The 24,051-nt window shown below is 40.4% G+C and overlaps 1 protein-coding gene across 2 annotated transcripts in view; it reads left to right on the plus strand.

Annotated features, from left to right (window-relative positions):
- The first annotated feature begins 14,409 nt into the window (after nucleotides 1-14,409).
- The window catches only part of tgfbr2b (transforming growth factor beta receptor 2b), a 44,201-nt gene continuing 34,559 nt past the window's right edge, over nucleotides 14,410-24,051 (plus strand). Inside the window, exon 1 of one of the 2 annotated variants that reach the window (XM_004560072.6) lies at nucleotides 14,410-14,667. In XM_004560072.6, the coding sequence (XP_004560129.1) occupies nucleotides 14,583-14,667 (85 nt within the window). In that variant the 5' untranslated portion in view covers nucleotides 14,410-14,582. The remainder of the gene's footprint in view (nucleotides 14,668-24,051) is intronic. The other variant, XM_004560073.4, reaches the window with a different exon arrangement.

Below are 24,051 nucleotides of genomic sequence, written 5' to 3' on the forward strand. Positions count from 1 at the left end.
TAGGAGAGGATTTAGGTGTGGGGGTGAAGGGTACTTCCCAAAGCTCTAAGAGCTGCTGAATAAGGGTATAATGAAAGGGTCTTGAGTTTCCACTGAGGCCAATGTGAAGTGAATGACCTCTATATCCTTATGGAGAATGACTCCTTTCTGGACTCAAAGCACTGGTATAAACAATGGATAGAGAAGCAAAACATGGGGGAACAGAGCAGCAAGCCTGTGATGGCCAGTGTCAGCTGAATGTAATTGGATGGTAATGACCTTCGATTATGGTGTTCTCCTTCATAACATTGTTCGTTAAAGTCAGCAGAAAGGGTTAAAAGGTTGAAATATGTCTGGGGATGAGCTGTGTCTACAGCTTTATCAGTCATTCATTCTTTTCTTAGCACCTTGTGTTGTGGTTAATTTAATGAACATCTCAGCACAGAGCCATATGCTGAAACATTAGCTCCCTCTCAGTCCAGAAGAAAACAGGTGTACATGCACACATGCACGTTTATCTGCAAAGAGCTGTTTTCAATTAGTATTATGCATGTGTGTGTGTGGTTGTGTTGGTGGGTGCATGCGTGCGTGCATAAACGAACGCAGACCAGGACTTGTGTACACTCCCATTTTCATAATTTCGTGTCAAAATAATCAGCTCGGGATGTAAACGTCAAAGAGTGACAGAAGTGTGTGTGTGTGTGTGTGTGTGTGTGTGTGTGTGTGTGTGTGTGTGTGTGTGTGTAGTGGATATTGGTGTGTGAGTGTTTTTGTGTGTATGTGTCTGGATGAGTAATGGAGCCGCGGTAGGAATTCTGGTGGAAACAGAGCTCTAGAGTCTTTTTACACGATCGCAATGAGTTAGGAGAACGTTCATGAATGAACCTGAGCGTGTTCACTTTTCACTGTTTGGTAATGAGATTTTCTATGTCTTTAAGCTGATAGTTTAATTCTTTCAAAACTATCCTAAATTCTTTTTTTGTTCAGAGTGAGATGGGACACTGCACTGCAAGACACAATGGCATGTATGTACATGTCAAAGAGTCAAACTAGGTAAGAAAGAGCTGTGCTTTAAGTTGTTTTGGTATTTTTATTTCTGTTTCCTGTGAAGCTTTTGGTAATTTGCTAGTAGCCCCCAAAGTAATTAGAAATGATGAATCTCTTTGTGTGAACATATTGAATCCAATAATCAGACAAATGAATTTTTTCCATTGCACATTCTACATATGTTGTTTCGATAATAATTTAGATAATAAAACAATCTGAGATGCAAAGTAAAACACAATCTCAATCCACCACTCTTTGCTAGTAAAATGTGAAATAGCAGCACTGATTAAAATAAGACTGAAAGTCAATATTTGGGATGAACATGTGATTATTCCACACAGTTTGAACTCTCTGATGCAGCTTTCTTGTGAATTCATTAAGCAGTCTTCAGAAATAGTTCTCCAGGCTTCTCAAAAGACATTTCAAATCTCTTCTTTGGATGTTGCCTGTCTTTTATTACAATCTCTGTCAGGACGATCCCACACTGCGTCAATAATGTTGATTTTCGGGCACTGTGGAGGCAAGTCCAATGCTGATAGTGTTCCACTGTGTGTGTTCCTTTCCAGTAATACTTTCACTGTCCTGGCGGTGTCTTGGGGATCATTGTCATGGCAATTAAGTCATTGCCAATCACACACTTTCCAGATGGTATTGCACTGTAGATCAAAATCTGATGGTACTTTTCCTCAGTATTCATTTTTCTATTACAACACCACTTACTGGCATTCAGCCTGAAACTATGACAGTCTCCACTGTGTTTTACAGGTGGCTGTAAACACTGTACTTCTCTCCTGATCTCCTTCGTACAGCTTGCAGCAAAACGTTTAAATTTGGATTCATTACTCCACAAGAACTGTTCCCACTAGTATAAATTGGCACCTCAGCCTTTCATCCCTATTTTCTTCCTTAAGAGCGGCTTTTTGTCAACCACTCTTCCACTTAGACCATTGTATTATTAGGCTTCAGTGAACAGTAAACGAATCAGATGGAGAACCAGATACATTCCTGAGCCAGGTCTTTGTCACATTTTTTCTTCTGTTTCTTAAGGACATGACTTTCAGATAAAGTTAATTTGCAGACAGTTTTTCTGAAGGAGGGCTGACATTTCTTTTATTCTCCATCTTTCCAATTCCTCAAATTTTTAAGGACACACTCAACATACCAAGTATGTCAATGACTCATTGAGAATCCAGTTATTGGCATGGTTTGGTATTATTATTCTTGAATCATTCATAGGTAGGGATGGAAATCGTTTAAGGTTTTATCCGATACTGGTGCCAAACTGGTACTTTTGAAACGGTGCCGGTGCTTAAACGGTGCTCGAACCTAGGGATGGGTACCGGTGTCCGGTACCATGATGGCACCGGTTCTGACATAAACGGTAGTAACCAGACCGAAAAGCAGCGCACATTTCGGTGCTTTATTTCGGTGCTTTTTTTTCCTGAGCTGTGATACACTTTAGATTCTAGCCAATCATTTTACGTTTCCGAGGATAGTAGGCCAGGTACGTACGTTCTTTTAGAGCAGAGCTATAGATTAAAAATGACCAAGGCGAAGCGGTCAAAAGTCATTCATCTGCTTCCTTTAGATATGGTTCTCAGTGAATTAAAATGAATTGAATTGCCTCATTGTGTCTGTATTTCGGTCCATAATTCTTCCCTCTCTAGAGCACAGGGTGCAACATCAGTTTATAGACAGATAATTTTCTGCTTCATGTTAGACGTAGATACGCAACAGATAGACAGATGGTTGTTCCTTTTAAATATTTAAACAGTTGTTTTCAGTCTGTCTGTCTATGTGTGTGTGTGTGTGTGTGTGTGTGTGTGTGTGTGTGTGTGTGTGTGTGTGTGTGTGTGCGTGTGTGTGTGTGTCAGATACCGTTGTGAGCTTAGGTTTCTATGTAAATTCTTTCGATCATGTCCACAGCTGTTCTCAACATTCCAAACTAGAGTCTGGTGGACTTCCTGGAGCTCACATGCACATACACACAAACACATTTCTGCATCATGCTACTGTGAACAAAGGTCATCTGTGTTCTTTGATAGCTTTAGTTAAAGTAGTGTTAATGCTATGAATTATTGTAAGTGTGTGCTGCCTTTTGAGCGAGCAGTGAAACACTGAGCGCCTATGCTCTGAGGGATTACAGCCACAGCTAGCACATACAGGACATTATTCAAAACCAGGGGTCAGTAAGGCACTACTTGTTGAGTAGGTTGCCTAGGTGACAAACGATAACGACCTCAAGGAATGTAAGTGTGTTGATAGAGACTAACACAAATGGGGGGGCTGGTGGATCTGACTCATTTGCAGTCGCTTCTGTAATGAGCAACAAATGTGTGTGAGTATTGGATTGTAGCTGTGAAACTGTCAGTGAGTGCAAGTGTGATGGTTGTAGCATAATGAGTAGCACAAATAGGGACTTTACAAATCAATTTGAAGGCACCCACATCACACCTCACATTTAGTATGAGATTAAAAAACGCTTTTGTAGCACATTTCAGGCAACATGAATACATAAGCTGCAGTTTCCTGTGGGCGGGTTTTTCTTTGAAATGTTGCTCAACTCTACAAACTCTTTTGGCTTCTCTGAAAACAAGTTAATCACCATAGGTATCTATTATATAGTATAGTGTCATATCACTGGTTTGCAAATGGTGTTCCAAGGCAAACTGGTATGCCATGAAGCAAGTACAGATAAACTGTGGAATTTGACATTTGACAATGACAGCTGCTTACTATATTACCATATACAAGTAAAGAGAGTCCAAATTTTCTGTTTGTGCCTCCAGATACTCCAGCTTCCTCCCACAGTCCAAAGACATGCATGTTAGGTTATCTGATCATTCGATCACTTTTTTGTGCAAAGCAAACCACAAACACCACCTACAGAAAAACAAAGAACTGTCACTAAAGTCTGTTAGAAAAGCTACCTGTTTTGGCTTCAGCTGAACCACAGATGCTGCCAGTCTTCGGCCCGAGTACATCATCTGTCAGCAGAGGCTGGGTAAATGGAGCGAACCAAACATTTCTTCCGAGAGAAACCTGCCCTGTTTAAGATCACTAGATCTCCACCAGAGAGAACAAAAATGTTTTTAGATTTTCTGTAAGTGTCTGGTAAGAGAGTGGAAACAGATCATATGCTTGTGGTGTGACAACACTGCAGAAAAAATGCAAGTACATGCTTGCTACAAATATTTTACCTTGAAAAAGAGGTCAGAGGTCCAAAATAACATATTTCGTTATACTCTCCTTTCAATATGTTGACAATACACACCACACCTGTAAGAATCAGAGTTTCTAAGTTACAAGGCTTTGTGTAAGTTTTCGACCTTGAAGACCTTTGTGGATGTAAGCCAGATTTTAATGGATTGTTAACATAACCCCACTCTAGACCCCGGCAACTTTTTAATGAGAATTCATTCTGAACTTTTCAAGCTATTTTATTTAGAATGAAAGAATGATGCAAATGCTACCAAAGATACAAAGATAGATTTGTGTTTGCTCCCATACGTAACAACAGAGTGAATGATGTGCTTGGCTTGCTGGTGGTGTCTCTGCTGGGGAGTGACTCTAGGCTACAACTGTGCGACTTGGAGGGGCTGATGATGCATTACGGACAAACTTCAGAATGCTATGTTATAGGTGAGCATACTTGGCTCTTGCCTACTCTGGGTCCATTGCCATCTGTCCAAACTTGGACCTAAATCAATAATGCACAACCTGGTTTCAGCTTCTAGAAATTGTTACGAAATCAGTTTCACCCTGGTTCTTTTTATTCCTCTGGCATCCAGAAACGGACCGGACTCAGTAGTCATTTTCACAAAACCTTTATTCATCTTTATTCATCTTCATTTACGCATGCATCTTCTAGAAGGGGAGACGTGCAAGGCCGGTGTTCCTCTGCAGATCTTCACTCCTTTGTCTGTGAAACACAGTTTTGTCGAGCGACCCTATCATTAAACCCCCATGGTGTGCTGCAAACTCTGTGTCTGTGTGTGTATGCACAAGCACGTGAGTGCCTGTATGTGCGCGTACCCATATGTCTATGTGAGTACACGTGAGTGACTGTATGCGTGTGCCTGTGTGTATGTGTGAGTGCACGTGAGTGAGTGTGCATGTACGTGTGGGTGCGTCGTAACAGTCAAAGCACTGTGTGTGTGTCTCTGTGTACTCAATCTACACCAAATTCCTTTACACAACAGAGTTAACATATTACAAACACTGAGACCCCCACTCTGCATCCACTGGGCCTCTTGTTGTCTTACATTTACATTTAAGGTGGAAAGTCTCCTGCAAACCTACTTCTAAGTTTATAACAATTATGAGCTTTTATTAAAGGTACAAGCATCAGCATCAGCAATCCCCAACTGTAGCTTCCTGTGTCCTTTTATGACAGGCAGACCCCCAGTGTCCATAAGATTCCTTTCCCTCTAAACAATTACACACACACGCCAAACTAAAACACGCAGACAAATCCTTCCCTATTCCTCTCATCTACTGCTGGACCCTCTTCTCTAAGCAAATTTAACACATTGTATTCTAATAATTGTTTTCTTGTACTCACAAATTACAGGTCTTGATGATGTGCTGCTCAAATAGGATGACATCCACAAAAGCTGTTTAATAAATGGTCAAGTTTCAAATTCTTGATAATCCAAACTGGAACCAACCTAGAAAAGCAACAATATTGTTTTCTCCTTCATTCAAAACCAAATGTCAGGAGTACTTTCAAGTCTTGTGCCAGTGAAATTGGACACTGCTTGGAAGAAAGCTCAGTGTTAAAATGTCAAACTTGCACTTATTTACATGATTGGAGGCCTCAAAGTGGCAGCAGCTGGTTGTGAAAGCATGGAAATCCTGGATTTAAGTACATTTCAAATCAAGTAAAATATTATATATTTTAATGTAAGTTGCTAAAATGTAGTGCAATTTGAAGTGCAAGTAACAATCCCTATCCTTAGAGATTTGACTAGTTTAAGGAAAAACTCTCCCAAATATGCAAAGGTCTAGAAAACACAAGAAGACAAATTTTAATTAACCAGGAAAGAACCTTTTAATATTCACATTCTCTCCTGTGAAAGTACACACTGCATGCCCTCACTGTGGTAAGAAACCAAACTCCCACACAGGCAGAGAGGTAGGGGGTGAATACTTCCTGCAAGGTCTGCACTACAACAGAACATGTAGCATAAAACAAAGCAGAAACAAACCAGATCCTAAAAATATAAATATGTAAGCCCGAATCTTTCAGATAAGCTGAAACATACATACACAATGTTTTTTCTATTCTGCCTTCACTGGGAAATCCCTTTCCCGGTCGATTTCACCTAATCCATATTTAAGAAAAAGGCCTCCTCTCATAATGTCACCATGAAAGCATTTCGAACACATTCATATGTGAGCAAAGAATGGCTGGATTGGGTTACAAGGATCTAAATCAATGTTGACATTTAGTATAAATAAAAAAGTGTGCTCAAAATTGTTCTGAAAGCTTGCTTGGCAAGCATGCACTTATGGTTGCTCAACAGTCTGATAAGGGAGAGTAGCTGGGACCAACAATTCTGGCCTCTATTACACTGTACAGGGTGGGCCATTTATATGGATACACCGTAATAACATGGGAATGGTTGGTGATATTAAAGTCCTGTTTGTGGCACATTAATATATGTGAGGGGGCAAACTCCTCAAGATGGGTGGTGACCATGGTGGGCATTTAGAAGTCGACCATCTTGGATACAACTTTTGTTTTTTCAATAGGAAGAGGGTCATGTGACACATCAGACTTATTGGTAATGTCACAAGAAAAACAATGGTGTGCTTGGTTTCAATGTAACTTTATTCTTTCATGAGTTATTTACAAGTTTCTGACCACTTATAAAATGTGTTCAATGTGCTGCCCGTTGTGTTGGATTGTCAATGCAACCCTGTGCTGCACATCTCGTATCTTCACACCATAGACAATTGCCTTCAGATGACCCCAAAGATAAAAGTCTAAGGGGGTCAGATCGGGAGACCTTGGGGGCCATTCAACTGGCCTATGACGACCAATCCACTTTCCAGGAAACTGTTCATCTAGGAATGCTCGGACCTGGCACCCATAATGTGGTGGTGCACCATCTTGCTGGAAAAACTCAGGGAACGTGCCAGCTTCAGTGCACAAAGACGGAAACACATCATCATCAAATATCCAGTGGCCTTGAGGTTTCCATTGATGAAGAATGGACCCACTATCGTTGTACCCCATATACCACACCAAACCATCACTTTTGTTGTTCCAACAGTCTTGGAGGGATCCATCCAATGTGGGTTAGTGTCAGACCAATAGCGGTGGTTTTGTTTGTTAACTTCACCATTCACAATATAGTTTGCTTCATCACTGAACAAAATCTTCTGCGTGAACTGGGGGTCCTGTTCCAATTTTTGTTTTGCCCATTCTACTACTAGTGTATATTATGTTATCCAAACTTTGGTAAACTTACAATTTGTTCCTGAAATCTGTTGATTACCAAGCTGTCACATTATGGTGTGATATTTCAAACATTTTAGTTTCTGATACAGAGAAACAGAGTAGGCCAGATTTATTTCAACTCAGTGTTACAACCAAATATGTAATAGACACGATGGTCAACTGTGTCCATTTCATGCTTTGTCTCTCCAAAACACGAACTGGATACATATGCAGAAGTTGCATCACCAGCAAGGGGAAATTATATATTTAAAGCCATGAAGTTGGTAGTGAGCAAAAATTACATGAATTGCATTCCAGAGTGCTTAATCATCAGAAACAATTTAATTACTGCTACCAAATAATTAAACTGAGTCCTTAATCTCCCTCTGCTGTTACAGCAGATTACTCCAACTTAACACTACTTCTGCATACATGTCCTGCATGCACGCTTTCGAGAGGCAAAGCATCAAATGGACACGATGGACCAGCATGTGTATTTCACGCTTTGATAAGAGGTTGTCTGTTTTCACCTTGACTACTGGGATGTGGTTTCTACTCCTCTTACCAGATGTACCACCATGAGTCAATCCAGTTCCAGCATGGCCAAAGGTGAAAGTTGAAAGGTACTTCCCTGCTCATAGGAACATACCAATTTCTTGATAGTTCCTTGCTCTTTGTGCCCGCTTAAACCCCTTTCTATGTATTTTGATTGTATTTGACTGTAAGACCAGAGTCTTTCTTATTTGTTTTATTAGAACGGGGTTGTCAAAACATGAACTCGAACAGGGAACGTGTTAAAACATGGCTGTATTACAAAAACATGGGAAGACTGTGTTTCTGATATTTTCATTAATAGTGTAATTATGCCAGTCAACTCATATAAATATATAGATCTTCAGAAAACAGTACAGTACATACCGGACTGTGTGGAGTTCAACATTTTGATTGCTTTTGTGTAATTTTACTGAGTAAAGCAAAATTAGCATTCAGATCTGGATCCAAATGAACTACAGGGCTAGATTTTGTCCCAGTGCCAGGTCCTTAAACATAGCGTATCTGCTTATAAGTCTCCTGCGGCAAAAGAAACTAAACAGATACCACATGAATCAAAATATTCTTTTAATAGCGCTCCAAAAAGTCTGTCCCATCTGCATCCAAGTTTCCACTGTTGCAAAAATTCCCCAGTCCAGAAAACCGGGAAAACATGATGAATCTGTTCTGTTGGAAACCACATAAGGTTTTAATGTGTTGTCATTTAGTATCACGTACAGCTTGGTATTGAGCTTTTTGGGCCTGTTGTACATGACAGTTGGAATTAATACTGAAGAGATTAAACACACCAACACCTACACATACTGACTCATCCTACACATCACTGTAGTTCTTGGGAATCAATTTACCACAAATAACCTCTTCGCCTGAATGCACTCCTGTGATCTCAGAGGACAGGTTTGCCTTATCTACAGTTAGTTTCCATGGAAATACATTTTTCCTTGTTTTCAGACTCTCTGACTGATAACTGAATTTTAGATATTATACTAGTGTCATGATCTGAGTGAGCGGAGGCCGTATCTCTGGGGCAGCTATGTTTTCCCGTGATATGCTTGTCTATGGAATTTGTGATATATCGTATTGAATCTAGTAGTGCCAGTGATGTTGATCTGCTTGATATGAACCCGTACTGACTCTCTGTGAGTGGTTTATGTTTATCTGTACATTTTTCCAGTCGGTTCTTAAACAGTTTTTCAAGAATTTTTGAGAACTGAGGTCGCAAAGAAGCAGGCCTGTAGTTTGTGAAATGGTGTTTGTTGCCAGACTTGTATGGAGGTACAACGTTTGCTATTTTCATTCTGTCTGGAAATAGAACATGATATGGATTATAGATGTATGTAAATGGTTTTAAATAGCCTCAATGATGTTTTTAACCACTATCATATCAACATCTTTACAATCCAAGGATTTCTCACTTTTACATTTATTTTTTGTTTAACAATTTCCAAAGCTTCTATTTTCATCAACAGCTGTGAGGAACACTAAATAAGGATTTCTGTCTATTGAGGTATCCAGTCTTTCCTCTGCTTTCCCAGGATCAGTGATTGTTCCTGCTAAATTTGGTCCAGCAGTTACAAATTCTTTTCTTCATGGTCATTATCAATGAAATTCTCCTGTGGTGCAAACCCACTGCTTCAGTGACTCTCTGCCCCAGCACTGTGACAAGCCAGTCACCTGTGTTCACCTGTAGCCCCAGTGTTCCCCACACTGCTTTGTAAAAACGGTGATTAGCCAAATGTCACCCCAGTGATTTCCCTCGCAAAATTGTGTGGTATTCTTTGTTTAAAATAGTGTGTAGAATAAAGAATTGTGAATCTGATCGCTATTTGCACATTGGCATCTGGATTTGGGTCTTTCTCTTGTGGTGGTCAGAACAAGATGCATTTCTGGAAGTGCTGTAACCAGGTTTAAGAAAGTGATTTCTCAATGCCATGTGCCAACACAATGCAGAACAGCTAACTCAACGCTACTCCCACAGACGTCAATTATCACATTAATAGTCTTACTGTGGTTCCTCTAAAAAAAAGAGGGCAAAGCAGATAACGTGTAATTTAGACTCATTTAAAAAATATTTGTTTGATCTGGAAAAGTAGTGTGTTACGTCTTTTTAAGCCCCCTGTAAAGCTAGGACTATTTCTCATTAATCAGGAAAAACAGGAACAGCCCCAAGTTTCTCTTCAGAGCTGTGTCGAGCAGAGTATTCATTTAACGTTAACTAGCATTGACTTCATGAATCTCTTGACAGATGAAATTTTAACCACTGGAGAAAAAATTAAACTCTTTTATTCTTTCAATCTTTCTGAGTTAACTTTAATAAGGTTTTCCTCTAAACCATCAATTTGCCGTTGTCTACAACATGGGGGTAGTTTTTAAAACAGTTAACTAATCATTTGCAGAGGAATGGTTCATTTCAAGTATTTCAGTCAGGTTTTAGGATTTTTTTTGCAAGCTACAAATGATCTGGCTCTGACAGTGGGCTCATTTCTGTTCTTGATCTGCTAGATCCCAGTGAAGGACTGGATAGCACTGATTTTATTACAGATATTAGTAAACATCATTGTTGTTAAAGGCATTGCTCTACAATAACTGGAAGCATATCTACTTAATATACTTGAATTTGTGCATGTAAATGGGGAGTCTTCCCTGCAGACAAAGGTTAATCAGAGGCCTACAGGCATCCATGCTAGGATCAATACCTTGGACAGTATTATTACCAAACACTGGATACATTTTAATTGCTATGTAGACGACACTCAGCTTTATTTATCCATGAAACCAGATGATATACATCAACTAGTTAAACTATAGGCATGTCTTAAAGAAGTGTCTGCACATAATCAGACTTTTTTCCACTCTTGTGTTCTTAGTGTTAGTTGTAGATCTTTTAGAATGAAAAGTCAGATATATTAATTGATTCGCGTCTAGAATACACACCTTGCTGAGAACAGAGGAAAAAAAGAATCTTCCCATTTAACTTTTTTGTGATTTCCTGCCTCTTCTGAGATAAAAGAGGCCACCCAAACACATGAGATATTAATGGAAAGCTCAGGATGTCCTCCATTTAGCACATCAGGATTTAGGGTAGCTAAAATAAGAACAAATGTCCATTACACAGGACATAAATGAATAGTCTGGTTCTCAGGAGGATACAGAGTTAGTATAAATCAAAAGATTCCCCCCCAATCGAGAAAGTTTGCTTAATATTGTTTGGGTCTGCATCAAGCCTTTCTATGATTACTTAAACTATGGAAAATATTGATATTTTTGGAACGAGGGCATAAAGAAAAATTGAGTCCAAAGGTCATATAACATATTTTCGGACTTTTTACAAAGGAATGCGTAAAACACAAACAACTGCAGTTTTGGAGTAGATACCAATGTCTAAAACACATGAAACAATAGTATAGTGTAATAAACAGCAATACAAGAGAAAAGACTGCTGGCCAGAATTATCATACCAAAATAGGATTCTGGTTAAAAACCCAGAAAATTCCCACTAACTAAAAAAAAGAGAGGAAAAAAAATCTATTTTTAGACATTAAGGGAAACTCACTGTATTTGTACCTTCTGCCTATAAAACATATTCTACTATTGCTGTCTCGTGGGATCTCAAAACCAAAGGCTCGCTGGGCCCTGACCTGTGGCTTTAGGAGCAAGACTCTGGAGCACTGGTAGAGAAGAGGGGTCGAGAGGCGGGCTGTGAGACTCTGGAGACTGTAAGGCTCGGTTCCAATGTTGGTAGAGAGCAGCATGTTCAGACTTGAGCAGACAGATGGGCTCAGCTTCATTACCTCTCTGTCACTGGGCTCAGTGTTTGTGCTGCAAACAGTGCCACACGTCTGTCAGCAAGCTCATCAGTCTCACACACACACACACAAACACACACGCACAGACAGCTCAGTGTTCCGGTATTGCCATATGAATACATTCATTTTAAAGTTTCATAGTCAGTCACTTTTGGTTACTTAACTGAAAAATTGTGAAGTGTGTGCGTGTGTGCGTGTGTGTGTGTGTGTGTGTGTGTGTGTGTGTGTGTGTGTGTGTGTGTGTGTGTGTGTGTGTGTGTGTGTGTGTGTGTGTGTGTGTGTGTGTGTGTGTGTTAATCTTTCATCTAGTAGCATGAGTTGGACATACAGACATGCAGTTGTGAAATAATCTCAGAACATCTTCTCAATTATTGTGCTTATAATGAGTTTAAAATGCTCGTTTCCAGTTCCATAGTTTTGCTTCTAGAAAAGGTCTGCATGACTCACAGTACCAAATACTCCTTGTTTGTATTATGCTGGGCCTTGTTGCAGCTGCTCAACTTGTCACTGTCTGAAACAAGTTGTTTTAGCTCTCAGCAATGGTTTCAGAACCTGGTGCTCTGAAACCATGCAAGGTGTTACCACCTCCTCCACAGGCTAGAGTGAAGGGTCGAAAGGCAAAGTGTAAACCTAACCACCAAAAAAGAATCTCATTCTTTACTGGAAATGGCAACTACACAGTCACTTGTTTCAAAAAGGTGAGATCATTTGAAGTAACTGAACATGATTTATGGGATGACATGAAATACAGAGTTTGAGTGATACACTATTTGATGACTAGATTCTGTTGAAGCTCCATAGCAGAAGATAGAGACTCCAAAAACTTATTTTTTTATTGAACTTATGCATACACACTCCAGCCCTGATGAGAATGGACAACATAAACATCTGCAACAGAGATTACAACTGGAAGTCTCTGTTTAGTAACTATTACCTACTACCTACTGTGGGTCTTACAGCCGGTTTAGTCTTTTTATAACAGTCAGTGCACAACAGTGTCAATGCTGTCCCTTTTAATAGCTGCATAAAAAATGCACTGAAATGCTGACTGGAGTGAAAAACCTCAGCCGACAGGAAATATCTAAGGTAAGGTACACTTTTCACTTCAGAAGACACAGAATTGTTATGTATATTATAGAACTTCTTACTGAATCCCTTGCAAAAAAAATGCTAATCAGATTATTTCCAGGTGATCAAAATCAGACACTGATAAGAAATACTATTCTGTATTCATAATTCCAAGATTTTCAACACCACTAATGCAAAGGTGTAATCTGGGATGGGGTGTAACACAAAGTGAAAAAAAAAACTATTAATCACCACATAGTTAACGTCAGTAAAACGCCATTTATTTTAAGATTAAGGCAAACCAACCAATTAGGATACAAATAAAACACAGGGAAGCGTCAGAGTCTCTGAAGCCAAAACAACAAACAAAACACAACTTTCTAGCTAAAAAAAAAGACCACTCTTTCTGCAAGAATACAATCTAGACAGCATACATACGAGTGGTGTAGATAATGTGATAGCTGATGTACCTTCCTGGTGCAGTGTTGACCTTTCCCGATGAACATGGTGGTACTTCTTAAAGGAGTTTCTGTTTTACTCTGTGTGATGACACAGCCTCCACCATGTAAAAAAAAAAAAAGGTAAAATGGCCTGCATTTGTATAGCGCTTTACACTACATTCAGTCATTCACCCACACACTGGCAGTGGCAAGCTATATTGTAGCCACAGCTGCCCTGGGGCGCACTGACAGAGGCGAGGCTGCTGGACACTGGCGCCACCGGGCCCTCTGACCACCACCAGTAGGCAACATGGGGTTAGTATCTTGCCCAAGGATATTTGACATGCAGCCTGGGATCGAACCACCGACCTTTTTGCTGCTGTTAAATGAGCATTTTTGTCATTTTTGAAATATAAATTACTATAATCTGTTTCTTAATGTATTTTCTTTTAAAATACAGTGTGTGTATTTTTTAATATTGTAATTATACAAATCTGTAACTATGTGGATATTAGATAGTTTTTAGTAAAATAGAACCCATCTAGAAAGGCAGGGAAAGCCCTGTAACTTACTTTAAAATGAAATATGTTCCTTTAGTCTTATCATAAGGTGGCATAAAGAGTGACTGATTTAAATATTCTCATATGCTCATATAATATAAATGGTGTCCCTTACAAAATAGCGATCCAAAAAGAGAGGTCTGTATTTTTTGTATGTTGTAAGAAAGAAGAAAAAAATTTATTTGTGAATGTAAAATATGTAATTTACTGTGTCCTGCAATCTTTAAATGTAAACTTTCTGGCAGTTCTGTATAATTCCAGAACATTTCCTGGCGAAGTTTCACAGATCACACACTATTTAAATATATAATGACTTGTTTACTGTTCCGATTTCCAGTATTTGGGTAGGCGGTTACACGCACACACACACACACACACACACACACACACACACACACACACACAGAGAGAGAGAGAGAGAGAGAGAGAGAGAGAAAGAGAGAGAGAGAGCCCCTCCTGCCTCCTCCGGTTTCCTGTCAGAGCAAAGTGAGTGTGCTTGCTTATAAACGGTGTGAGAGAGTGTGTGTGTGAGTGTGTGTGTGTGGATGGTTCAGCAGTGACTCTCCAGCTGCTGAGGGGAGTGGAGCGCACAGCGTAGCGGACGCACAAAGCCAACTCCCTGGACTCTCTCGTACTCCGCGGCTCGTGTGACTGAGAATCTCGGGCAGGGGGACACAGAATCATGAAGGCACGGCGCTGCTCTCTAACTTTCCGCGGAGTTGTATCAGCCTTTCTCATATCTGTGCTGCTGGAGCCCGGGGCTGCCGGTGAGTTACACAAACACCGAAGTTTAACAAACTTTCTGCTTGTTCGCTGTCACGCGCTCTGGTGTCACTATATAACGTATTTAACGCGAACTCGGAGTTCTGGAGCTGAAGGGGGCCGGGGGAAAGCTTTCTCTCTGGCGCTGTTCGCGTGGCTCTCCGCAGAGCCGCGAACAGCGAGGTGTAACAGGTGACTCAGAGCGGGCAGAGACGCTTCTCAGCTCTGCTGCCCGTGCAGCCTGAAGTGTACCCACAGAGCGCCTCAGAAAACTTTCCCTCTCGCTGTCAGACCTTTCACTGCTGAGGATCACAGGTTTTAGCAGACCGAACGATTATTTTAAACAGGATTAGGAACAATGATAAAAGGTGTGTGTGTGTGTGTGTGTGTGTGTGTGTGTGTGTGTGTGTGTGTGTGTGTGTGTGTGTGTGTGTGTGCGTGTGTGTGTCTGTGTGAAAATAATGGTGCAAAAGTAAGCTGCGTTGTACAGAATCACATTTCTGCCTCTTGCGCATCCATAACGTCAAGACTTTTACTTAAAAGGGTCACTCCACCTATTTTAGGCTTGCATACAGCCTGAACAGGTTTAACGTTTCTTGTAAAACGCACTAAATAGTTATAATAGCATTATGGAATCTGTCAGCTGGAGACCTGTTAGTGCTAAAAGGCAAAAAAATGTGTGCATCTTCTGAGGTGTTCCGGTTCCTCGCTTTGATCAGAGTGAAGAAATGTTTTCATCCATTAGGAGTTTGACTTTTCTCTTTAGCTGTTTGCAATGCAGTAGTGCTTCTTTCCCTCCCAACATGCCAATTAAATAGATCTGGCCACTTTCCATCTGTGACACCATGACAGTTGTCATGTTAGTAAACCACAGAAACTTCCCCTTGTTGACAAGCGGTTAGCTCAACTGTAACAATGTTGACAAGAAGATGAAAACTGGAGTCGTGTATTTTGTTGTCCTCATTACACTTCTCCTTCCCTTCTCCCCCTCTCTCCTGTTTGTTCCTGCCCTCCTCCCACAGCAGGAGCCTATTTTGAACCTGGAAATCCCGCATACCACAAGGACTGTGTGGTCCTGCTGCATTACGTGTCACAAATAGACACACATGCACACAAGAGCAAGAAGACATACAAACTTGTACCCACATGAAGACACAAGCTCACACATAAACTTATTCCATGCCATTCCTCCAGAGCTCCTTGAGCTGCAGGAAGCTCCTCGCTGCTCTTCCACTACTGGACCAGCTTGACATTTTTGGTTATCCAAACAGCAGAGCTGGACTGTTTTTTATCTTCTCCTACTTTTTTTTGCTTCCGACTGATGTCAATAACAATCCGCTCAGCAGGATTTCACAAGGTTTCGTTTTCCTTCATTTCCAGGGAATCTTCATTGTGTTGAGGCAAATGTCGCTGTGCATTTCCTATTTCTTGTGCACAGTACTACGTTTAAGCATGGAAAATATAACTTTAAGCTGCCTGAGTTATGCTCCTTTGATTCCTTTTAACCATATTTGTCAAGTCTTCATTCTCAATACGCTTCACTGGAGCGTTCGGATTCTTAGAGACGAAGGAGGGATGGAGGAAGAGGGGAGGCCGAGAGAGGGAGTTAAACAGGAGGAAGATAAAGACAGGGAGGAATGAGAGGATTAGGGCCAAAGTGGAGTGAGGGGTGGATTAAAAGAGGTGGGAGGATAACTTTCAGGAGCAAAGGGGGAGAGCCCAGCCGCCTGCTGTGGCAGTTATGTGGCCCCGAGCTGCCTTCTGCCAGTTGTCTTTGCACATTTCAGTGACAGCGCTGCAGGGAAAAGAAGAAGGGTTCTTGTTTCAACTCAGATTATTTCACATTTTTATTTCCTGTGTTGCTCCAGAAAAGTGTCAGCAGTAAAATCTCTTTCAGGGTTTTTTTTATAGGATTACTTCTGAAAGCGCTGTAGCTTCACATTGAAATGTGAGCTCATTAGGCCAAGCAATGCTGTCATACCTGAAAGCATAGTTCTAATGTCATTATACTAAATGTCTTAAAATGTTGTTTTTTATTAATTATTTTACAATTTTTTACACATGAAACATTCATGAGTGAGTGTTTGAGCACAGAAATCTTTCACTTCTACTCACAGTAAGAATGCATTTAATTTGGAACAAATTAATTCAGAGCCTTGAAGTGATACAAACCTATTAAATGTTTGCCTGGTTTGCAGATTTTTCCCTTTTTCCAGCAGTCCTTCCTGTATAACGGTGATGAACTGCAGTCAGGTTTCCTGCCTGTCCTCCTATCCACACTAACGTCCTCAGTGCTTTGGAAAAATGGGGAAAGAGGAAGAGAAGCAGGGAGGAAACAGTTTAGCTGATGTGATAATGTGCTCTATATCCTTTAAGTTAGCATTTCTGTTTCTATATATATTCAATTCAAATTATTTCAGTTTTATTTATATAGTGCCGAATTGCATCAACAGTCACTTTAAGGGTAAAGACCCTAGAATGATATGGAGAAAACCCCCCAACAATCAAACCATCCCCTATGAACAAGGACTTGAACCTGGTGGTACTTCTTAAAGGAGTTTCTGTTTTACTCTGTGTGATGACACAGCCTCCATACACAGATTTACTGTTGTCCAGATAATGTTAGAGACCACTGGATGTTATGGGATGCTGGATGTTCTTGCTCTAAGCAAAGAAGAAATATCAGTACTATAAAGTAGTTAAAATGATTTACGTCCATCACACCAGTGTACAAATATGTTTAAAAATTTTCATGACTTGTTAGTATTCCTGCCAAGGCTCACAAGAAGACATATCCTGTATATGCCAGTCTGCATGAAACCTTACACGAACATCATCACACAAATAGCAATTATTAACAGAAGTTAATAACCACTGACTCAGCCACTAACAATTTTACAGATGAAGCTCATTGATTCTTAGTGCTAACATTTTCTTCTGCAACATAACACTATTTAACATGCAAATCTTTAACATGTCAAATTGTTTGCCAAAAGTGAACAGTGATGAAGTGGCTCCTCACTAGCACCAGTGCAGGCACTGACAGGGACAGTGCATTTTTGGAAATGCAGTCTAAGATTATAGGTGGAGCCTTCCGCCACCAATTGATGGTTAGCTCGTCTCAGTACGTAGTACGCCAGTCCTGCCATTAGGCCATTGAAGTTGCTCAGGTCAGTTAGTGGCCGCATTGTGTTGGCTGATTGAAATGGATTTTAAACACCATATCATTTATGCCCTTCTAAATCATTAAGCACAGTTGCTGCTAGAAAAACTGTTTAGCATCCAGAATTTTATAACACTCTTATTAAAAAATGTGTACTTAAGCATACTCCATCTGGATAGTAGATACTTCTCAGTCTTTACTTTCTCTGCCACTAACGAGTAGGTATTTATTGTGGTTATTCATTGGTCTGACTGCCAGATGGAAGTCAGTCACAGTAGCATGATTTCCCTCCTGCAGCACAGAGAGATATTACATTTCAATTACCGCTCCTTCAGAAGCCATCAAGAGCATAGTTAATGACAGCCCACACTTTTCCCCTCCACTTTCTCGAGACGCACTGAGGTCACTTGTGTTTTCATACTATAATCCTTGCACAAGGACTCGCAGCAGGGAAAGAGTGCAGCAGTAATAAAAAAAAGACGCTTTAGAAGAGCTTTAGCAGCTGGAACAATGACCCAAATCACAATGCAGACCTTCATGCACAGTTACCCTTTAACTTGCTGCACCAGTCTGCTGAAACTTCAAAGTTAAAGCTCTAAGGCTGCCAACACCACCCATCGAAGATCAGAAGTGCTGGTAACCTAAATTCAGAATTTAAAGTGATTTTTCTTTCCTAATCTTTGTTAAGGATTCTGTTATACCCTGTGCAAAAATAGACCTAAAGTCACTGTTAATGAGCTCTTGATGTGTAGTCAGTATTGCACAAGAGCACAATAAAGATCCATCACCATCGTAAAATATTTGTGCTCAGCGTGTAACTCTAGCTGTGTTACTTATTCGGATTGATGTAGTCTCGGTGGCACTTTGCTGCACTAAATCAGCCACTTTTATTTGTCTCTGAGGTTGTGTGTGGGTGTGAGCGCTCTGCTATTTCACGCTCTCTGTCCTGTTCCAAACTAGGCTCAGTGTGATGGAATGTGCCTTGAAAATATATTAACTGTGCTTCCTGTTAAATGAATAACCCAGTCTGTGCAGACTATGATCGAGTGTCACCCACCCATGTGAACACACACTGCGAGTTGAGGCCTTGCAGTTGGTACTGCATAGGGAAGGTAGCGAGCATCTGTGCATCTGGAAGCCAAATCCCTACTCTGGTCTGGTCGGGTTTTACACTTTGACTTTGCAGAGTTGATCTGACGATAGTGCAGACTGCAGTTGTTTTGTCTGTACCTGAGATTTCAGGCCTGTGAGGGCTGTTGTTGTTTGGAGCTGGGGGCCCCTTTCATCAGATGGAATTGGTTATCTATCATATCAGTCGTCATCTTTCTTTACTCACTCTGTGAAGGAGTCTTTTAAGGATGTGTTTATCTGAAAAGTAAGTAAAGGAAGTAATCTAGGAATTCTTTACAGCAGTGTGGATCATTAGCTCAGGTAGAGAGCTTAAGTGGAATCTCATGACCGGCATAAACTGCTTTATTTGCACTTCTGAGTCAGTGATTGTGAATGATTGACTCAGAAGTAATTGGACAAATACACATGATGTCAAAGTAAATCATGATGCTCTCCCGCTGCGACCACTCTCGTGCCATCCTGTTGTAGCATCCATCTGCTTTTAGTCTGTTTCTCGGTAAGCAGACTGCACTGAGTTCAGAAGACTGACTACCTCATCTGGTGGTCAGATTTTCGAGCTCTTCCTCCCTGAAACCTGCTATTGAGATATATATTTTACATCTTTGACCTGCTGGAGAGCAACCCATTTCCACCAGTAATTCAATTACATTTTCAATTCAATTTTATTTATACAGCACCAAATCACAACAACAGTTGCCTCAAGGTCCTTTATATTGTAAGGCAGACCCTACAATAATAGAGAGAAAACCCCAACAATCATATAAGCAAGCTCTTTGGCAACAGTGGGAAAGAAAAACTCCCTTTTAACAGGAAGAAACCTCCAGCCGAACCAGACTGAGGGAGGTGTAGCCATCTGCTGCGACCAGTTGGAGGTGAATTGATGAAGACAGGACAAAGACATGCTGTGGAAGAGAGCCAGAGATTAATAATAACAAATAATTAAATGCAGAGAGGTGTTTAAAGACATAGTGAGTTACAAAGGTGATTGAAGAAGAAAAACTCAAGCTGAGCACCTGAAAGATGAAGACTCTGCCTCCCATTCTACTTTTGGTCATTGGACTCATTCTTATATAGCGCTTTTCTACTCTCCCGGAGTACTCAAAGCGCTGTATACAACATGCCACCCATTCATACCCACTCATACAAGCACTTTCTTCTATACTTAAGTGCAATCTATGCATTCACACACAGTCAAACTCCAATGGACGCATCAGAGAGCAACTTGGGGTTAGTATCTTGCCCAAGGATACTTGGCATACAGACTGGGGAAGCCAAGGATCAAACCATCAACCTTCCAGTCAGTAGCTGATCTGCTCTACCACATGAGCCACAGCCACCCTTTTCACTAGCTGGGCTCACAACCTCAGGACGGCGCGGCACGAAAACGAGAACAGGTGTCAAGAACCAGAAGGGGAATGTTTGGAGGTGTGGTCCCACTCCTGAAATTCAGATAATTTATGTCTAATCAAATACTCAACAAGTAAGCCCGCAGTCTAAGAGTGAAGTGCTCTAATGGGGTTATATGGTACTATAAGGTCATCAAGATAAGATGGGGCCTGATTATTTAAGACCTTGTATGTGAGGAGCAGGATTTTGAATTCAATTCTGAATTTAACAGGGACCCAGTGAAGGGAAGCCAATATAGGAGAAATATGCTCTCTCTTTCTAGTCCCTGTCAGTACTCTTGCTGCAGCATTTTGGATCAACTGCAGGCTTGATCCTGATATTAATGAATTACATTAGTCCAGCCTAGAAGTAATGAATGCATGAACTAGTTTTTCAGCATCACTCCCATAAGAGTTTTTCTTTCTCACTGTTACCAAAGCACTTGCTCATTGGAGGTCATATGATTGTTAGGACTTTCTCTGTTTTCTTTGTATTATTATAGGGTCTTTACCTTAGCCTCCTAGGACCTGGCGTCCACATATGTGGACATCACAAAATACTCAATTTTACTCTACAAGCGCCCCGATATCCACTTACGAGGACATTATACTGCTACTGTTCTCTCGAAATTTTAAACGAATATCCTCATATGTGGCTCTCATTTTTCTTAGAAACAAAAATTAGGTTAAAAAAAAATCTGGTAATTCTTTGTTTTTACATTCATCGGGCCCCAATCAGCCCAAATATCAAAGAGAAATTAAAAATGCATGCCGTGGAAGAGTTCGGGTCTTAGGAGGTTAGAGTATAAAGCAAAAAAGGTAGAAAAAAGAGGGAAGAACCCCCCCCAATTAAAAAAAAAACCCCAAATAAAACTGAATTGAATTGAAAATTGACTGATAATTAAAAAGAAGGGCACCTTTGTTCAAAGCCGATTAGTTGCCCCTCATTAGCAGCCAATCTCAGCAGCAGTGTGTACCTGAGATAACCCAAAGAGCTGTGGATTCATTATAAGTTTAAATGGCAAAATAAGGACAAGTGTAGGAGAGCCACTAAAAGCTTACCAAGGAGCATACCAAGTATCTTGTGCTGAATCCTCTGAGGTTTGAAATATTATCAGTTTTTGACGATTGCTACGTTCCCCCATGCTGAGGCATGATCTGGATTTTCTGCACACTGTTTGTTTACTATGATAAAGCTTTTTTGAGAATCCATAAGACTTTTGCCAAAGGCAAAATGCCTTTGACGTGTCTGTAGTTTGAAGTCTAGTTTCACTATGATCAATACTAGCTACATTGCCCACAAAGTTTTTAGTGATAAAGAAAACATATTCAAATTAGAAACATCAGAAAGGGTCCAGGCTGCAGTAACTTGGGTTTTTTTGAATTTTAGAAAATAAATAATGGGTATTGGGTATTTTATTACGAGTCAGATTCAAGCGGCTCCACTGCAGTTTTTGGTACTTCTGCTCATGAGTTCATTTTTCAGCCCCAAATCTTGGTTTTAACCTGAGGTGTAGGAAAAGATTAAAAGTTCAAAGTTCTGCTCAGTGAAGCTGAACCATGACAGCCTTAGGAGCAGACCTCCCAGCAGAGGAAGGCTTTCAACAACACTAAAACCATCCATGTGTACCACAACACCTGCACACTATACACAGAGCTTCTGTCCCACCCAGAATCTAAAGATTATTTGAACACGAAGCCACACAGAGAACTCTTCCTGCCCTTCCCAGATTTCAAAATACAGCCATAAAGCCTAAAAAGCCCTATGTCGTCTCAGGAACTGTCATATGACATCGTGGCTTAGCTTTGTTTTTTTACATTTTCTCCTAGGCCAGCAGTTTGGCAGCTTGGAGCAGACAGGTCTGTTCATGTCACGAAGCAGGGAAAGATCAGAGAGGCGTAGGCGGGTCGAGCCACGCAAAGGAGAACGGCAGACTGTGCTGATTACACGAGCCACCGTACCACATGCAATACTTCTCAGATAACAATCATACAGAGATTAGATCAAACAATATCTGAAAGCTGATTGGGTTTTTTTGTGAAGAAGAAATGAAGACAGAAGAGGCTGCTGTGGACGTTTGTCGAGACGGAACATGAAAACCGATCTCAGCTCAAACTTTGTAAACATGAAAAACACATCTATTAAATGACAAACGACATCACGTGACGTCATTACCACTTCTAAGTCTGTGGCCCTGTTTCTAATGTCGCTACATCATGCGTCAGATTCTTTGAAAACCTTGTGAGTCACTTGCACAGTTTTTAGTCACAAATTGATTCTTTTATCTCTAACTTCCTATAAAACTTAACCGTTTACAACATAAAAGTACAAACTGTTTTTCATTCATGGATTATAATTTAAAAAAGACTTTGATTTATCACTTTTGAGTGCCTTTCTTTTAGTGTACAGTGTCACATGTACCTGGCAACAAAAATGCTCACTTGCAAGTTTATGGTTATGTATCTGAAGCATCTAGAGGAAAGAAAATGCTGTCGCTTGATAAAGGCTGACTTTTCATTTAGTTGTGGTTGTCTGTATTGGTGCTTAAGTGTGGTTTTGACCTGTTTCTGTATAGCTTCCTGGTTTCTGTAGGACTCATTTAGCTCATTTGTGGTGGCTGATCCAGGTACAGAGTGTGGCTGTGAGACGGAGATGTTTCCCTGCTAGTGGCTGTCTATGTTGACACTTCATGGTTCAAACCTCATTTAGGTCAGGCAGATGATGCTTTCATGTTGCTCCGCCCTACTGTTTGTGTAACTAAACTTTAAAAAAAAAAAAAGAATAAAGACCTTACATACCAGATGCATAAAATCTGTGCAATTATTTTATGCGTTACAAATGTTTTTCAGACTCACCTATTCTTAATGTAGTACTAGTGTCACAGGACAAATGTAAATAAAAACGTCCACCACTACTGAAGTTGTCAAACTATACTACTACTAGTTGCTGCTCCGGGTCAGTCACCAGTGTGTAAATATATTACATGCCAAGTTCGTGCTCAAAAAATTTGGAAATGCGTGTCGTTTTTTCACAAACATTCAGTGTGTAAAGGTGTTTATTCACCAGCCTCTGATATGTGAAAAGCTCCATTGAGGAACCCACAATATTAGCAGTGCAGAGACCATTACAAACATGAAAGAGGAGTGAATAGTTTAAGTAGCAGGAAAAATAATAATATGAAATAGCTTGCTAACATTTCCCTAATGTGAACTATTCTTTTTTTATGCCTGAGACAAAAAATTACCAGTCAAATACTACTAAAGAACAATATTACCGAATTCTGTTTCAGTACTCATGATATTTAAAAATTTTCAGCTGTAGTTATTCATTTAGATCAGGGGTGGGGGAACCCCAGGCCTCAAGGGCCGGTGTCCTACAGGCTTTCGATGTGTCCTTGATCCAATACAGCTGATTTAAATGGCTAAATTACATCCTCAACATGTGTTGAAGTTCTCCAGAGGCCTGGTAATGAACTAATCACTCAGGCGTGTTGACCCAGGGTGATATCTAAAACCTGCAGGACATCAGCCTTGAGGCCTGGAGTTCCCCTACCCCTGATTTAGATTGTATCAAAGATTCTGAGCACATCTTCTGTGTGCCATTTATGTATATTGTTTTTCCTTTATACTCAGACCTGCTAACCTAGGGAATGCACTCAACTTTACTAAGAACACACTGGTCCCCCTTTGCCTTCAAAACCACCTTATTT

Source organism: Maylandia zebra, linkage group LG11 (assembly GCF_041146795.1).
Source record: "Maylandia zebra isolate NMK-2024a linkage group LG11, Mzebra_GT3a, whole genome shotgun sequence".
Taxonomy (NCBI): Eukaryota; Metazoa; Chordata; class Actinopteri; order Cichliformes; family Cichlidae; genus Maylandia; species Maylandia zebra.